Source organism: Gouania willdenowi, chromosome 13 (assembly GCF_900634775.1).
Source record: "Gouania willdenowi chromosome 13, fGouWil2.1, whole genome shotgun sequence".
NCBI classification, from domain to species: Eukaryota; Metazoa; Chordata; class Actinopteri; order Blenniiformes; family Gobiesocidae; genus Gouania; species Gouania willdenowi.
The window spans coordinates 4,870,447-4,883,134 of record NC_041056.1 but is presented as its reverse complement, the minus strand read 5'-3'; the positions used below and the strand labels follow the sequence as shown (position 1 = coordinate 4,883,134).

At 38.1% G+C, this 12,688-nt stretch overlaps 1 protein-coding gene across 1 annotated transcript in view; it reads right to left on the bottom strand.

The window, feature by feature from the left end:
* Positions 1 to 726: 726 nt before the first annotated feature.
* tenm4 (teneurin transmembrane protein 4) overlaps positions 727 to 12,688 on the bottom strand; it is a 216,233-nt gene continuing 204,271 nt past the window's right edge. The window contains 4 exon segments of the mRNA XM_028464343.1: positions 727 to 1,575; positions 1,577 to 1,639; positions 1,641 to 1,820; positions 12,177 to 12,319. Coding sequence (XP_028320144.1) covers positions 1,060 to 1,575; positions 1,577 to 1,639; positions 1,641 to 1,820; positions 12,177 to 12,319 — 902 coding nt within the window. The 3' untranslated portion in view covers positions 727 to 1,059.

The following is a 12,688-nucleotide window of genomic DNA, read 5'->3' as shown; positions in this document are numbered from 1 at the left end:
TAATTCTCAAAAATAAAAACCTCATAATAACAATTTGTTATTGTAACTTGTTTGTCATTGTAACTGAACCCCCCCCCCCCCCCACTGTCATTGTTATTCCATGTAATAAAAATTAAAAAAAAAACATGGTTTACATTTAAAATTCACATTTGATATGATGTTGATTCACTATTCTGTAAAAAAACATAAATATAAATAAAAACCCTTCCTGTGATACATAAACAAATTAATTGTATTTCTCACAGGATTGAATCCTATGTATGTTGTTTTTTGGCCATTGTAAAAAGAAGAAAAAAAAAAACATTCAAAAGGGGAAAATTTAAGAATTATTTTTCATTAAAAACCTAATTGAGAGAATAATTCTCAAAAATAGAAAAACCTCATAACCATTCGTTAGCTATACTTGACCATTTAAGTATATTATTCAGCCATTTTACTACTTCACAGAAAAAGTGTATGGCAGCCTTCCGCACTAGGACCACACCAAACCTCACCTCAAAAAAAAAAAGAAATTACAGACATTACAGAGAAATGAAGGTGCTTTGACAAGTTCAGCTCGAGTTCTGATGAAGGGCTCCAACAACGACAAAATCTTTCTCATTATTTATGGATGACTGGGACTCGGAGGGTTTCAAGTATTAAAAAAAAAAAGAAAAAAAAGCAGAAGAAGTGGTTAAAAGAGAAGGAATCTCCTTGGCAACAACCTGCAAGGAGTGAGCCGGCGAACAGAATGCATTACCTTTGAACACAATCACCAACAGAGATGGAGGAAATGAAGTTGGAAAGAAAAATCAGTCAAAAAACATCGCGGATGTTCATCCTCTAGCAGCCGCACTTGGAGGGCAAAAACTGGTAAGGAATCTTCAAAAGGGGAGAAGGGCACTCGTCGTTTAATACAGTGCAAGGGATTGCAACTATTACGTCTTCTTTTCAAACAACGTTCAAACAAAGTTGAGCACAGGTCAAAGAAACAAAAGTTGGTCGCGTACACAACTGTCTTTGGCAAGAAGTCCCACATCCTACGTGTCAGTCTGTGACCCCTACGGCGTCATGTTTGCGTCACCTTCGGCCCATTTCGCTCTGTCTCATGAAGTGGATGTTGTTGACGCTGTCGGCCAGCTCCGGGTACTGGTCCACCGACACCACGTAGTATCCATCGTAGCCTTGGACCTTGCCCGAGCCGAGGAGCTGCTGCTTCTCGCCCTCGGTCCAGGTCCTGGATCCCTCCTCTCCGTCTCTCAGTCTCTGGCGCTCGCGAACCCACGCCTGAGCCACGGCTCTCTGTCGCGCCAGCTCCAGAACCCGCGCCTTCTCCTCGTCCACACTGCTGCCGTAGCGCGTGTTCAGGCACAGCGCGCCGTACTGCAGGTGGATGTCGGTGATGCGCCTAGTCCTGCCGTTGAGGACGGTGTTGACTTGCGATACCGTCACGTTGACGCCGTTGTCCAAAGTGCGCCGACCCACCGTCATACCGATAAGCGACAGATCACCTTCTACAGAGCCAAGTTTGACGAAGTAGTGAGTATCCATTCCAGTTATGGTGAAATGAAGGTTTTGTAGATAAAAAGCGTCGTTTTAGAACTGCCGCCATGCGACGCCCATCCTCGTTGGCCAGGCTGATGATGTCAGTGCTGATGCGGACCGTCTCTGATGGCGAACTTCACCCCTTTCCCAAAGATGGAGCCGCCAGAGGCGAATATCTTCTTGGGTTCGGTCTGGGGGCATCCGGCACTTTTGGCTCTGTAGATCTGACCGAAACGTTCCAGCTTCACAAAGGCCTTCAGCTGCCTCTGGACCTCACACTGCACGCCCAGCAAAGACTGAAAAACAAAAAAAAAAACATAATTTTAGTCACACAGTCCTCCAAAGAAGCAGCAGGCAGCAGAAAAATATCTCTCTTCTGTTTGGTCTCACACTCTATCACTCTATTACCTGCTGCTGGATGGTGCCATCACATTTACTTTGATGGAATCCCTCCCAGCTCCTTTATCTCGACCAACTCTGCACTGAACCTCAGTCTCAGCTCTTACTTTTCTGTTTCCTGTTTTTCAAAAGTAAAATATCTGTGCCTTAATCACTGTATTTACCTGCATGTATAAAAGACGCTAATAATAGCTATCACCAATTAACAGAGGTGAAAGTAGCAGTTTACAAGTACTCACGGTACTTGCACTTCTTTGAGTATATTTCTGAATCAGTAATTTCACTTGTACTTAAGTACGTTTTAAAAAAAGTAACTTGTTCAATTTCTACACCCAACCTTTAGTGAGCAAATTATTATTTTTGTTTTAAAATGATCAACGGACATGGTGAAACTACAAAAATTAAATGACGAGACAAAAATTAAACGCATCACATCATAGCCGACCAATCAGATTAAACGTAATGCACTGAACCAAAACAGCATTGAGGGGCGGATTCACTAAGATCTGAAATAAAGGCTGGTAAACCAGTTGCGTCCCTAAATCCTTTGGTGACGCAGTTTCTTCACCTGCTGTGAGGAATTCCCTTAGATTGCAGCAATGATTAGTGCAGGTGCAGAAGTGGTGGAGACCGCCCCAAATTAAATGAGCGTTTTGTATGTGTTATGTTGAACATGGAGTGCGAAGGTGTGCTGAGTGCGCAGAAGCAAAAGAATACATTTGAATTGATAGATAGATAGATAGATAGATTCTTTATTCATCCCCCAGTGGGCTATGTGCATGGATGTGAGTGCATGCGTGCCTAAGGGTAGAGTCCAACACGGCGACCGTGACAGGGAGTGAGCTTATGTTTATAGTGCAGCCAGATAATAAAGTGCAGCTCTACAACAACAAAACAACCTGTTCTTTCTACGCGGTGCCATCTTTAAATCATTGCCTGCCAGCCATTTTCACAACATATACCCCCCTCACTGCCAGCCTTTTTAGAGCATTTTGATTGATATTTTAAGACCCACAGAACATGTTTTACTATTACTATGTAAAATCTGAAACCAGTTTTCTGAAATAATTCAGACCTACTCTATAGTTATACATTCAAATTCACGTCAGAATTTAGAATACTGACGAATCCGAACGAAAGCAACATACATATTTGATATCAGTTTTTTGGGTTTATGGTATCATTTTGTGTTTTTTACGTGTTTTGTGTGTTTATCCAGTCACTTTGTATGTTTTTTTTTTTTGTTTTTTTTATTGTTTTTGTAGAAATATTGTGCATTTTTGGAGTCATTTGCTTGTTTTTGTGGTTTTGTTTGTTCTTAAAGCCTTTAAAGTGTGAATGATCACGGTACCATAGATAGATTAAACATAGATAACTGCCAACATCTTACAAAGAGGAGATTGAGCGCTCTGTAGAGGTATGTGCTCTCTCTGAGTAGCTCTTTTTTTTACATTATATTCTGTAAATACAAGTTTGCGTTTTCTTATTACAGTATTTATGTTAAAAGTGTCTCATTTTAATTTACTTGTGTTTTGCTTCTTTGTCTACAATCATACATATTCTATATCAATATTCTGATTTCATATATCCACTGATATATGAGATATATTTACATTATGTAAATGAAACTCAACATTATTTCCCAGTGCTTATATCGCATGATGGCACCGAAATTTAAATTTTCCTCAAATTAATACATAAAATTTTTCTTAATTAATTAGAAATTGGACACAAATATAGGTAATTTCATGTGAAGAACATGTTGGGACCGTTATCCGTCACTTATTGCTTGGATATGGTCATATTTTGTAAAGTGTAAGTGTAAACTAGGGCACGATACTGTTGAAATGACTCGTTTTCCAGCATAAAAATCTGTGGCCCACTTGAGATCAAACTGCTCCGTATTTGGTCCCTGAACTGTAATGAGTTTGACACCCCTGTGTCTATTGTATAACAACTGGTAGTTTATGAGTTTGCGTTTCCTTTTACATTCATAATATGTGTGTTTTAGTTTCCATGGAGTCCGAATTGCATTGTAAATGTGATCGTTTCCCCTTCATGTGTCGCTAAGGAAAAGATCAAATAAATGAATACATGAATTTTCAACCAAACGTGGATATTTCAGCACCATTGTGAAAGATAGACGCGTTCTCACACCAAATAACATTCTGATCCTTTCAATAAACGAAGGCTGTGAAATTGTAAAATTAACCAATGATTTTACGCTGCAATTTGATTAGGCTTGTTTTTTTTTTTTTAACGCCGCAGATTAAAATCACAACGTCTCCTGCTATTGGCAACGAATCAGCGACGCTTTCATGCTGTGGATGTATCACACGTAGTGGAGGTGGGGGGGTGCAGAGGTGTTAGTGAATGTAAATCTCTCTGATCGTTTGTGACAGGTGTGATATTTTGAAAAAGGGTAAAATTTCTGTCTCCTGACAGCTGCGCTCAGCCAAATATGAAACGGGTGGGGGGGGGCTCTGCTGCTGGTAACGAGTGCTTACATCTCATACCTTAAGGGATCAAAGCTTTCTATAGATACCTCATATCGTTCCCGACGGCTGAAATTAAGACTTTGCCTTCTAATGCTACTTGACAGGAGCTGTTCCTCAGGAGGAGAGAGAGCTGTGAGAGTGAGAGGAGTGATAGGAAAACGGAAACTAGCCAACGCACACACGCAGCGAGAGCTTTCGCCTGCTTGTGCTCGAGCTGCAACAAAAAAAAAATTGGAACGTTGTGTCGTCTGAGATGAAAAGATGCGAGCTCCCCGAGGGTTCTTTTGTCAGCCGGTGACATCCCGACGGTCTTATTCTGTCTGTGTGTGTCTCAGTTAGTTGGTGGGGTGCATGCTGGGGGGCTGGGGGCGAAGCCTGGGATTGTAAAAGTCAGCAGGGGTGACCTGTATGCCTGCGGGGTTGCTTCACGCCACATGAATGTATTGTTTACCGTTGCCAGCATAGCAGAGTTAGAAATTCTTGCCAGGGGGGGAAAAGAAAAAATATAATTAAACACATAAACCGTCTTTAGATTTACACCAATCACAATGTGTGTAACATATACAACTAGAATATTTGCATTTCCTGAAGAAAATGCAAGTGAGGAGGCAGGTGCTGGTCAGTATCGCACTGCATTAGATTAGCATTAGCTTAGCATTTACATTAGGTAACTTTAGCATTAGCCTAGCGTTAAAATTAGCCTTAGCCTAGCATTAACATTAGCTTAACATTAACACTAACCTAACATTAGCATTAGCCTAGCATTTGCACTAACCTACCATTAGCAATAACATTAGCCTAATATTAGCATTAACCTATCAGTAGCTTAGCATTAACAGTGGCCGAGCAATAGCATTATCTTAGGTTTAGCACAAACCTAGTATTAGCATTGGCCTAACATTAGCACTAACTTAACATTAACATTAGCCTAGTATTTACACTTACCTAGCATTAGCCTAGCATTTACATTAACCTAGCATTAATCATAGCCGAGCAATAGTATTCGCCTAGCAATAGCATTATCCTGGCTTTAGCACTAACCTAGCATTATCACTAACTTAGCAGTAGCATTGGCCTATCATTAGCACAAACTTAACATTAACATTAGCCTAGTAATTACACTAACATAGCATTAGCATTAGCCTTGCATTTTCACTAACCTAGCAGTAGCAATAGCCTTGGCCTAATATTAGCATTAATCGTAGCCGAGCAATAGCATTCGCCTAGCAATAGCATTATCCTAGCTTTAGTGCAAACCTAGCATTAACACTAACCTAGCAGTAGCATTATTAGTGAGGATGCAAGAGGCATCCTCACTAATAATACAAAAATGATTAGTAACATCATTGATAATGTTGACTCCAAAAATTTGCATCAACGCGTCGTTTAATGTTGTCAATTCATGATAAAATCAGGCCGGCGGCCGCGTTCTGCTGCAGTACCATACATGACCTGCTGGGTGCAGTGTCGCTTCACCATTTACATTGTGAAGAAGAATTGCACAACAGAAAAAGAACCAACCTAAAGTCTCAAAAGTTTGGGAGCATTTCACTGAAGACTTATACTAGTATTTTTTAAAAGAACAATGAATGCATTAATGTATACTGTATTTTTTGCAGTCACTGTGTTTTATGGCACTTAAAATATTAGTACATTTTTTTTCTAATGAATTGAGGAAAACTGTAATAAAAAACTTTTCATCACTGGGGGGGCAATGCTCCCCCATACAGTCATTTTTTTCTATTTATATATGACCTCTATTATTGTATTGTTTATTTTGTCTCCTGTATTGCACTGTTTTTCGGGTGTCATTTGGGTTTTCTGGGTGTTGCCTTCTGTTGTGTTTTTTTTTTTGCACTTTATCTGATCTAAAATGACAGTACATTTCCCCGCTGCGGAATCAATAAAGCTACTCTACTCTACATTCAATGCTCAATTATACTTTGTTGGAATATTTGAAATATCGCTTTTCATGCAATGGAAACACAGCTTATATAGAAACATCAGAAATACCTCCTCGTGAAAGCGTAAAAAACTTTTTAGTGTTATTTCAGTGATATTCTGGTGTGTACGTTTTTATTGTTATTGTTACTATTTAGATTGTGTGCATTTCCAAGGGTAATGGAAACACATCTAAGGAGAAAGAGAAGGGAGGAGATCCAGCTCTGAGAAGCACAAAGCCCATCTGTCTCACCCCCCTCCGCCCCCCCCACCCCACATTTCTCAATCTGTGTGTGGATTCAGCAGCAAAAGAGGGGCTTAAGTGGACAGAGATAGAACGGCGGTCGTGATCTCCTCTGGAACCAAACTAAACGACACAACACTGTGTTTTATGCTTTGATTTATGCTTCACAGAAACCCACTGAATGTCCTTATTACACTTTGTCCATGAACCTCCACGAACCGTCACCACAGCTGATGCATACATTCAATACTCTCGTCTCATTGGTTGATTACCAGTGTTTGGAATAACGGCGTTTAAAATGACGGCGTTTTTTTTTTCAGTGACGGGCTACTCTAACAAATTCCTTTTTATGCCGTTACAACGCCGTAATCGTTACTGAACGTTAAATGCGGTGCGTTGCATGTATTGATTGAATAAATTGTTATCTGAAAACACCCCTGGCTTCATTCGCAGCTGTAGTGAGGAGGTGGGTTAAAAACAAGGTGAGTGATTATGATTGGCTAACCCCCAATTTCCACTGGATGCGGCTCCGCTGCGTTACGTCACCGCCGCTGATAGGTTTTCACTTTAGTCTGTGTGTTCATTTCCACTGTGGTGCGTGTCTGCTCCTTCCCAGATGCGGTGGTCCGGTGCCCTTCACCAGATATACGCAGGGCTTCTACTTCTGACAGACACCGGAGCACGACGCATCAATCAGCACAGAGCAAATGAAGCACGTACTCCGCAATAAAATATCGGGTTACTTTTCAAAATAAAACACTTCAGATTATATTTCAAGTAAATACATCACCAAAACGTCATAATGTGTAAAAACAAAATCACACTCACTATATTGTTTCCTCTCATACTGTAACTGCACTGTAAACTGCAGCAACTTTGATTTAGTTCATGTTTTTCTGGTGCATTTTTATCTCTTCTCTGTTGGCTGTTGCTAAAAAATGTGGCGATGACAAAGTCCAACCGTCTTGTTCTCCTTCGTTAGGAACACTGACCTGTTTATCTGTTTATTGTTGCGTTTATAACACATGCCTTTAACTGCGTTCTGGTGCGATTATGTAAATATCGTGAGAACTGCTCTGTCTCGTGACATCACAGTCGTTCAACCGGAGCGCACCGCGGCGCACTCAAAACGCAGCGGCGACGTATCCAGTGGAAACCCCGGGTTAGGCGGCGTCACGTTTCATGGTGGCCAATCTGAGCCAGTGTTTTTACACGTGTGCCAGCACACGCCACATGCCACACACACGCACACAACCACCACACATTTGCTGAATCAGCAGAGATGGTGAGCGTGGAGCAGTCTGATGAAAAGTTGTCATTTTTAAGATGGCGATACAAACACTACTTTATATTAATTATGGTCAAAGACAATAATGTACATGTGAAGTGTTCATTATATCCAGGAGTGAAGACTTTGTCCACATCTGTTGTAAAAACCTCAGATTTAATGAGGCACCTCACAACGACACACGCATCTAAAAACGCAAATAGTTACTTTCCTTGGTAATGAGTTACTTTTATTATAGAGTAATTCAGTTACTAACTCAGTTACTTTTTGGAACAAGTAGTGAGTAACTATAACTAATTACTTTTTTAAAGTAACGTTCCCAACACTGTTGAATACGCACATGCTCAGAGCAGGTTTGCTTCAGCCAAACTGACAGGAAAATACAATGAAATCCAGGCACAGTTTTTTCTATTTAAAGCCTCAATTTAAGATATTTTCAGACATAATTAAGTCCATCATGGGTGCTGTTGAGTCAGGAGATGAAACATTTCCATTTGAAAGATGATAATAGTCAAATGGACTCGCTTTGAAGTTAAGTACCCACACACACAGACAGACAGACACACAGACAGACACACAGACAGACTCTAATTTAATGACAGTCCTATTAAAGAAATCGACTTCTAACAAACTGAGAAAGAGAAATCAAACAACACAATATCGACCCGCAGGGATGTGATTTGATAAAACATTAGTTTGGTTATTTAGATCTGTGGGTCTCAACCCTATCAGCCCACGACCCCCAAAATAAAGGTGCCTGAGACCATCTATAAGGGGGAATAAAGGGGAGATATTTTTATGGGGTCCATCCATAAAGTCAGTAAAATGATGGTTCATTGGAGTCTGTGGTAACAGATACATAGAGCAATTTATTTATTTATTTATTTATCTATTTATCGTAATAATATCCACTGTTATCCAGGAAGTTTATTATTATTTGCACCATAATTTATACTCACCATAAAGATTTAAATCCTTGTTTTAATCAGAACTAAAATGGGTTAAAAGTGACTTAAAAAGTAAGAACAATTAGTTTAGGGCATGACAAATCGAGAATGTGATTAAATTGGCAAAAAAATAAGCATGAAATATAATGAAAAGAGGTTAAAAGTGACAATAATGGGTCAACATATGTGACATTAGGTGGAAAAAGTGATGAAAACAGGTTAAAATATGGCAAGTTTGGTTTAGTTGCAGAAAAATTGTAAAAATCATCAATTTATTTATTTATTTTTTTTATTAAATATAAATAAATGTTAAAGAAGTGTAAGTTCCACCGCTGCCAATAAAATCATACAATTCTAAATAAAGGCTACCAAATCATAAGTGAGGAAAAATAAAATAAAAATTACACAAAAATTTATATCAAAAAGAAAATGGAAACAATGAACATAATATTCATTGAAATTCAAAAGGAATAGAGATAAAAAATTAAAACATATATGTATGTGTACATATACATATATTTTATATGACTAAGTCTGAAAGAGGAACAGTTACATTGTCATCTTTTGTTTTGTTTTTACATCAAAAACGTTTAATCTGAAACATCATTTTAAAGTAGGTAAACACAAATTAATGTATGATTAGTTTTGCTGCTTTTAAGTTTAATTTCAGGGCCATAAAACCTTCAAGTCCAATGATAGTTTATTTTTTATTGAGTTTATTTTTTATTAAAGTAATAAATATCCATGCTTTATGACATTAGGGATGACAACCTGACGCTGCGTTCCTCCCAGGGAACACGAGGCTGTGTTAAAGCTGAAGCTCACAGTGCAAAAGAAAAACATAAAACAGCTTCCTGCACTTTACATTGTTTGGTTCTCAACCTTGGGATCAGGACCCCATTTGAGGCCGCGAGACACTGGGTGGGGGTCGCCAGATATCTTCAACAAACTAAGAACATATTTTTGAACAATATGAGCCCATTTTTGCTTATTTTACCCTTTTTTCTGCAAATAAACCAAACTTCCCATATTTTAACCTGTTTTCATCACTTTTTCTTGCCACATTTTTTTGCTTCATTACTTCCATTTCTGCCACTTCTCCATCAAATTTCAATGTATTTTCTGCACATTTTTACCACTTTCTAGACATTTTTGGCACTTATAAACTCTTTCCACCATTTTTCCACCTAACGTTGCATATTTTAACCCATTATTGTCACTTTTAACCTTTTTTCACCATATTTCATGCTTATTTTTGCCAATTCAACCACATTCATGATTTGTCATGCCCATTATTTGCCAATTTAAATTAATTGTTCCAATATTGACACTTTCAACCCTTTTTTTTTTTTTTTTACAGCTTTTTCTGTATGTTTTTGGCCATTCTAATTAGCAACTTTTAACCTATTTTTGTGGTTTTTAAAATCCCATTTCACCACCTTTTCCACCATTTTTTTGGGTCACTTTTAACCCATTTTATTTCTGATTAAAACAAGGATTTACATCATTAAGGTGACAATATACTATGGCCCAAATATTAATAAACTTCCTGTATAACACTGGATATTATTCAGATATTTTTGGAAAAATTTTAGCGCATTTTTGTTTACTTTTACCATTTTTCTGCAACTAAACCAAATTTTAACCTATTTTCATCACTTTTTCTTGCCATACTTTTGCTTCTTTTAATGCATTTTTCCTACATTACTCCCATTTCTGCACATTCTTTCCACTTTCAAGACATTTTCAGCACTTATAAACCCATACCGCAACTTTTTCCACCTAATGTCACATATGTTGACCCGTTACTGTCACTTTGAACCTCTTTTCACCAAATTTCATGCTTATTTTTCCCAATTCGACCACATTCACGATTTGTCATGCACATTTGTCATTATTTGTTCCCATTTTTTACATGTCATTACCTCAACGCAACCTCCCCCCATTTCTGCCACTTTTAAGCCAATATTGACACTTTAAAACCCCATTTCACCACATTTTCTACCATTTCCTGTCACTTTTAACCCATTTTATCTCTGATTAAAACAGCAGCATCATTTAACAGGAAAATAAAATGGAAAAAAAAAAAATTGTATTTAATATTTTTGGTTATAAAAGACTTGGGAGTTTCTTGTTTATCGCACTTTGGTGTGTGTATGTGTGGAGATCAAACGTAGATCTTATAGAAATCCTCCCTCTACGCAGAGAGGTGAGACCTACAGAGAAGATGAGACGACGTCCTTCCAACTACAAACTCTGATTGTGTCTCAGTCGCAGCCAAAGTGTCAGGCAACATGAATCTAACCCTGTGATGACGGGCGGCAGTCGCACGTCTCGCTGTAACCAAAGCCTCCAAAACAACACAGGCCTCGTCAATTATTCAGCCGAGTTGGAGGCAACTTAAAAGGGCTGATAAAAGTGAGAATCAGCGCATGTCTACCACTCCTCAGACCTTGGCTAACAGCGTAACGCTGAGATGAAATCAATGGCCAGTGGTGGAGGGAATGGAGAGTGAATTTCCCTAATGGCAGGACAATTACAAGAGCTGTTTAGCCTGACCCTGGTCCCCCTAGATGAGACTCACTGGAACGTGTTTATGCACCAATAGTTGGCAACGCATGCTTTAAACTTTTAATTTTAAACACAGAGTTAAAGAAATAAGTTTGTTGTAGGGCTGCACAATTAATCACATTTTAATCCTCATCATGATTTTGTGTGAAGGTAGATTTGTGTCTTTATCGTTCAATTAAAAAAAACAAATAAAAAAACTTTTCAATCAAAAAATGTTATCTTCAATCAAAAATAAATATTTTCAATCAAAGAAAAAAAGTGTTCAAATGTAAAATGAGACCCAAATAATGGCATTTGAACACTTTTTTTTTCTTTGATTGAATAGTTATTTTTTTTGATTGAATAATAAAGACACAAATCTACCACCTTAATTTTAGTTTCCACAACTAAATTAACCTAATCGACGGCAATATTTACATTAAAAATAGAAGCTCTGCACTCTGTAATAGTGTATTTATTCAGTTTGTCCTTGGTACATTTTAAATTCTTAGAATAATTGTTTTTAATTATTTTTTTTCAATTATAATTCCATTTTAAAACTCAATTTTACACTGTCAACTGTTTACATATTGTTTGTTTAAAAGTAGTGCCCGAGCACAACGGTGCCCAGGACCCACATCCCGACATGCGTGTGGTTACGAGTGCCCGTTCATCGCTGCTTGCAGCTTTAATTGTGATTATAATCATGATTACAATATTGATCAAAATAGTTGTGATTATCATTTTGCCCATAGTCGTGCAGCCCTAGTTTGGTGGGTTCTGACCTTGGTGCTGTCCCACTCCTGGGTCTTGATCTGGGTGTGGACCAGCTCGTACGACGGCTCCATGGCCTCCGTGTTTGGCTTTCGGTAGCCGGGGATCACGTTGTACAGCTGGAAGCCGAAAGTAATCAACCAGCTGTTCACATCTGGAAGGAATCATTGAAAAAAAAAAAAAAAAACATTACTCACCATGTAATAGATCATGTTTTTAAAGCGTTTTACACACAGAGTTAGGTTCAGTAAATATTGGATCATTGAAAAATTTAATTATACAATCCCTTCATCCTTATTTGAATGCAATTGTATAAAAAAAATAAGACAAAGACTATAATGGTAAAAAAAAGCAGAATGCACAAAGTGTCACAGTTGTACACAAAGTAACGACACAAAAACACAAAAAGATTCCAAAAAGACACAAAATGACTCATAAAAACACAACAAATGACAACAAAGAGACTCAAAAATAACCACTTAAATACATATAACATAAAAAGACAAGAAATATAAACAAAACA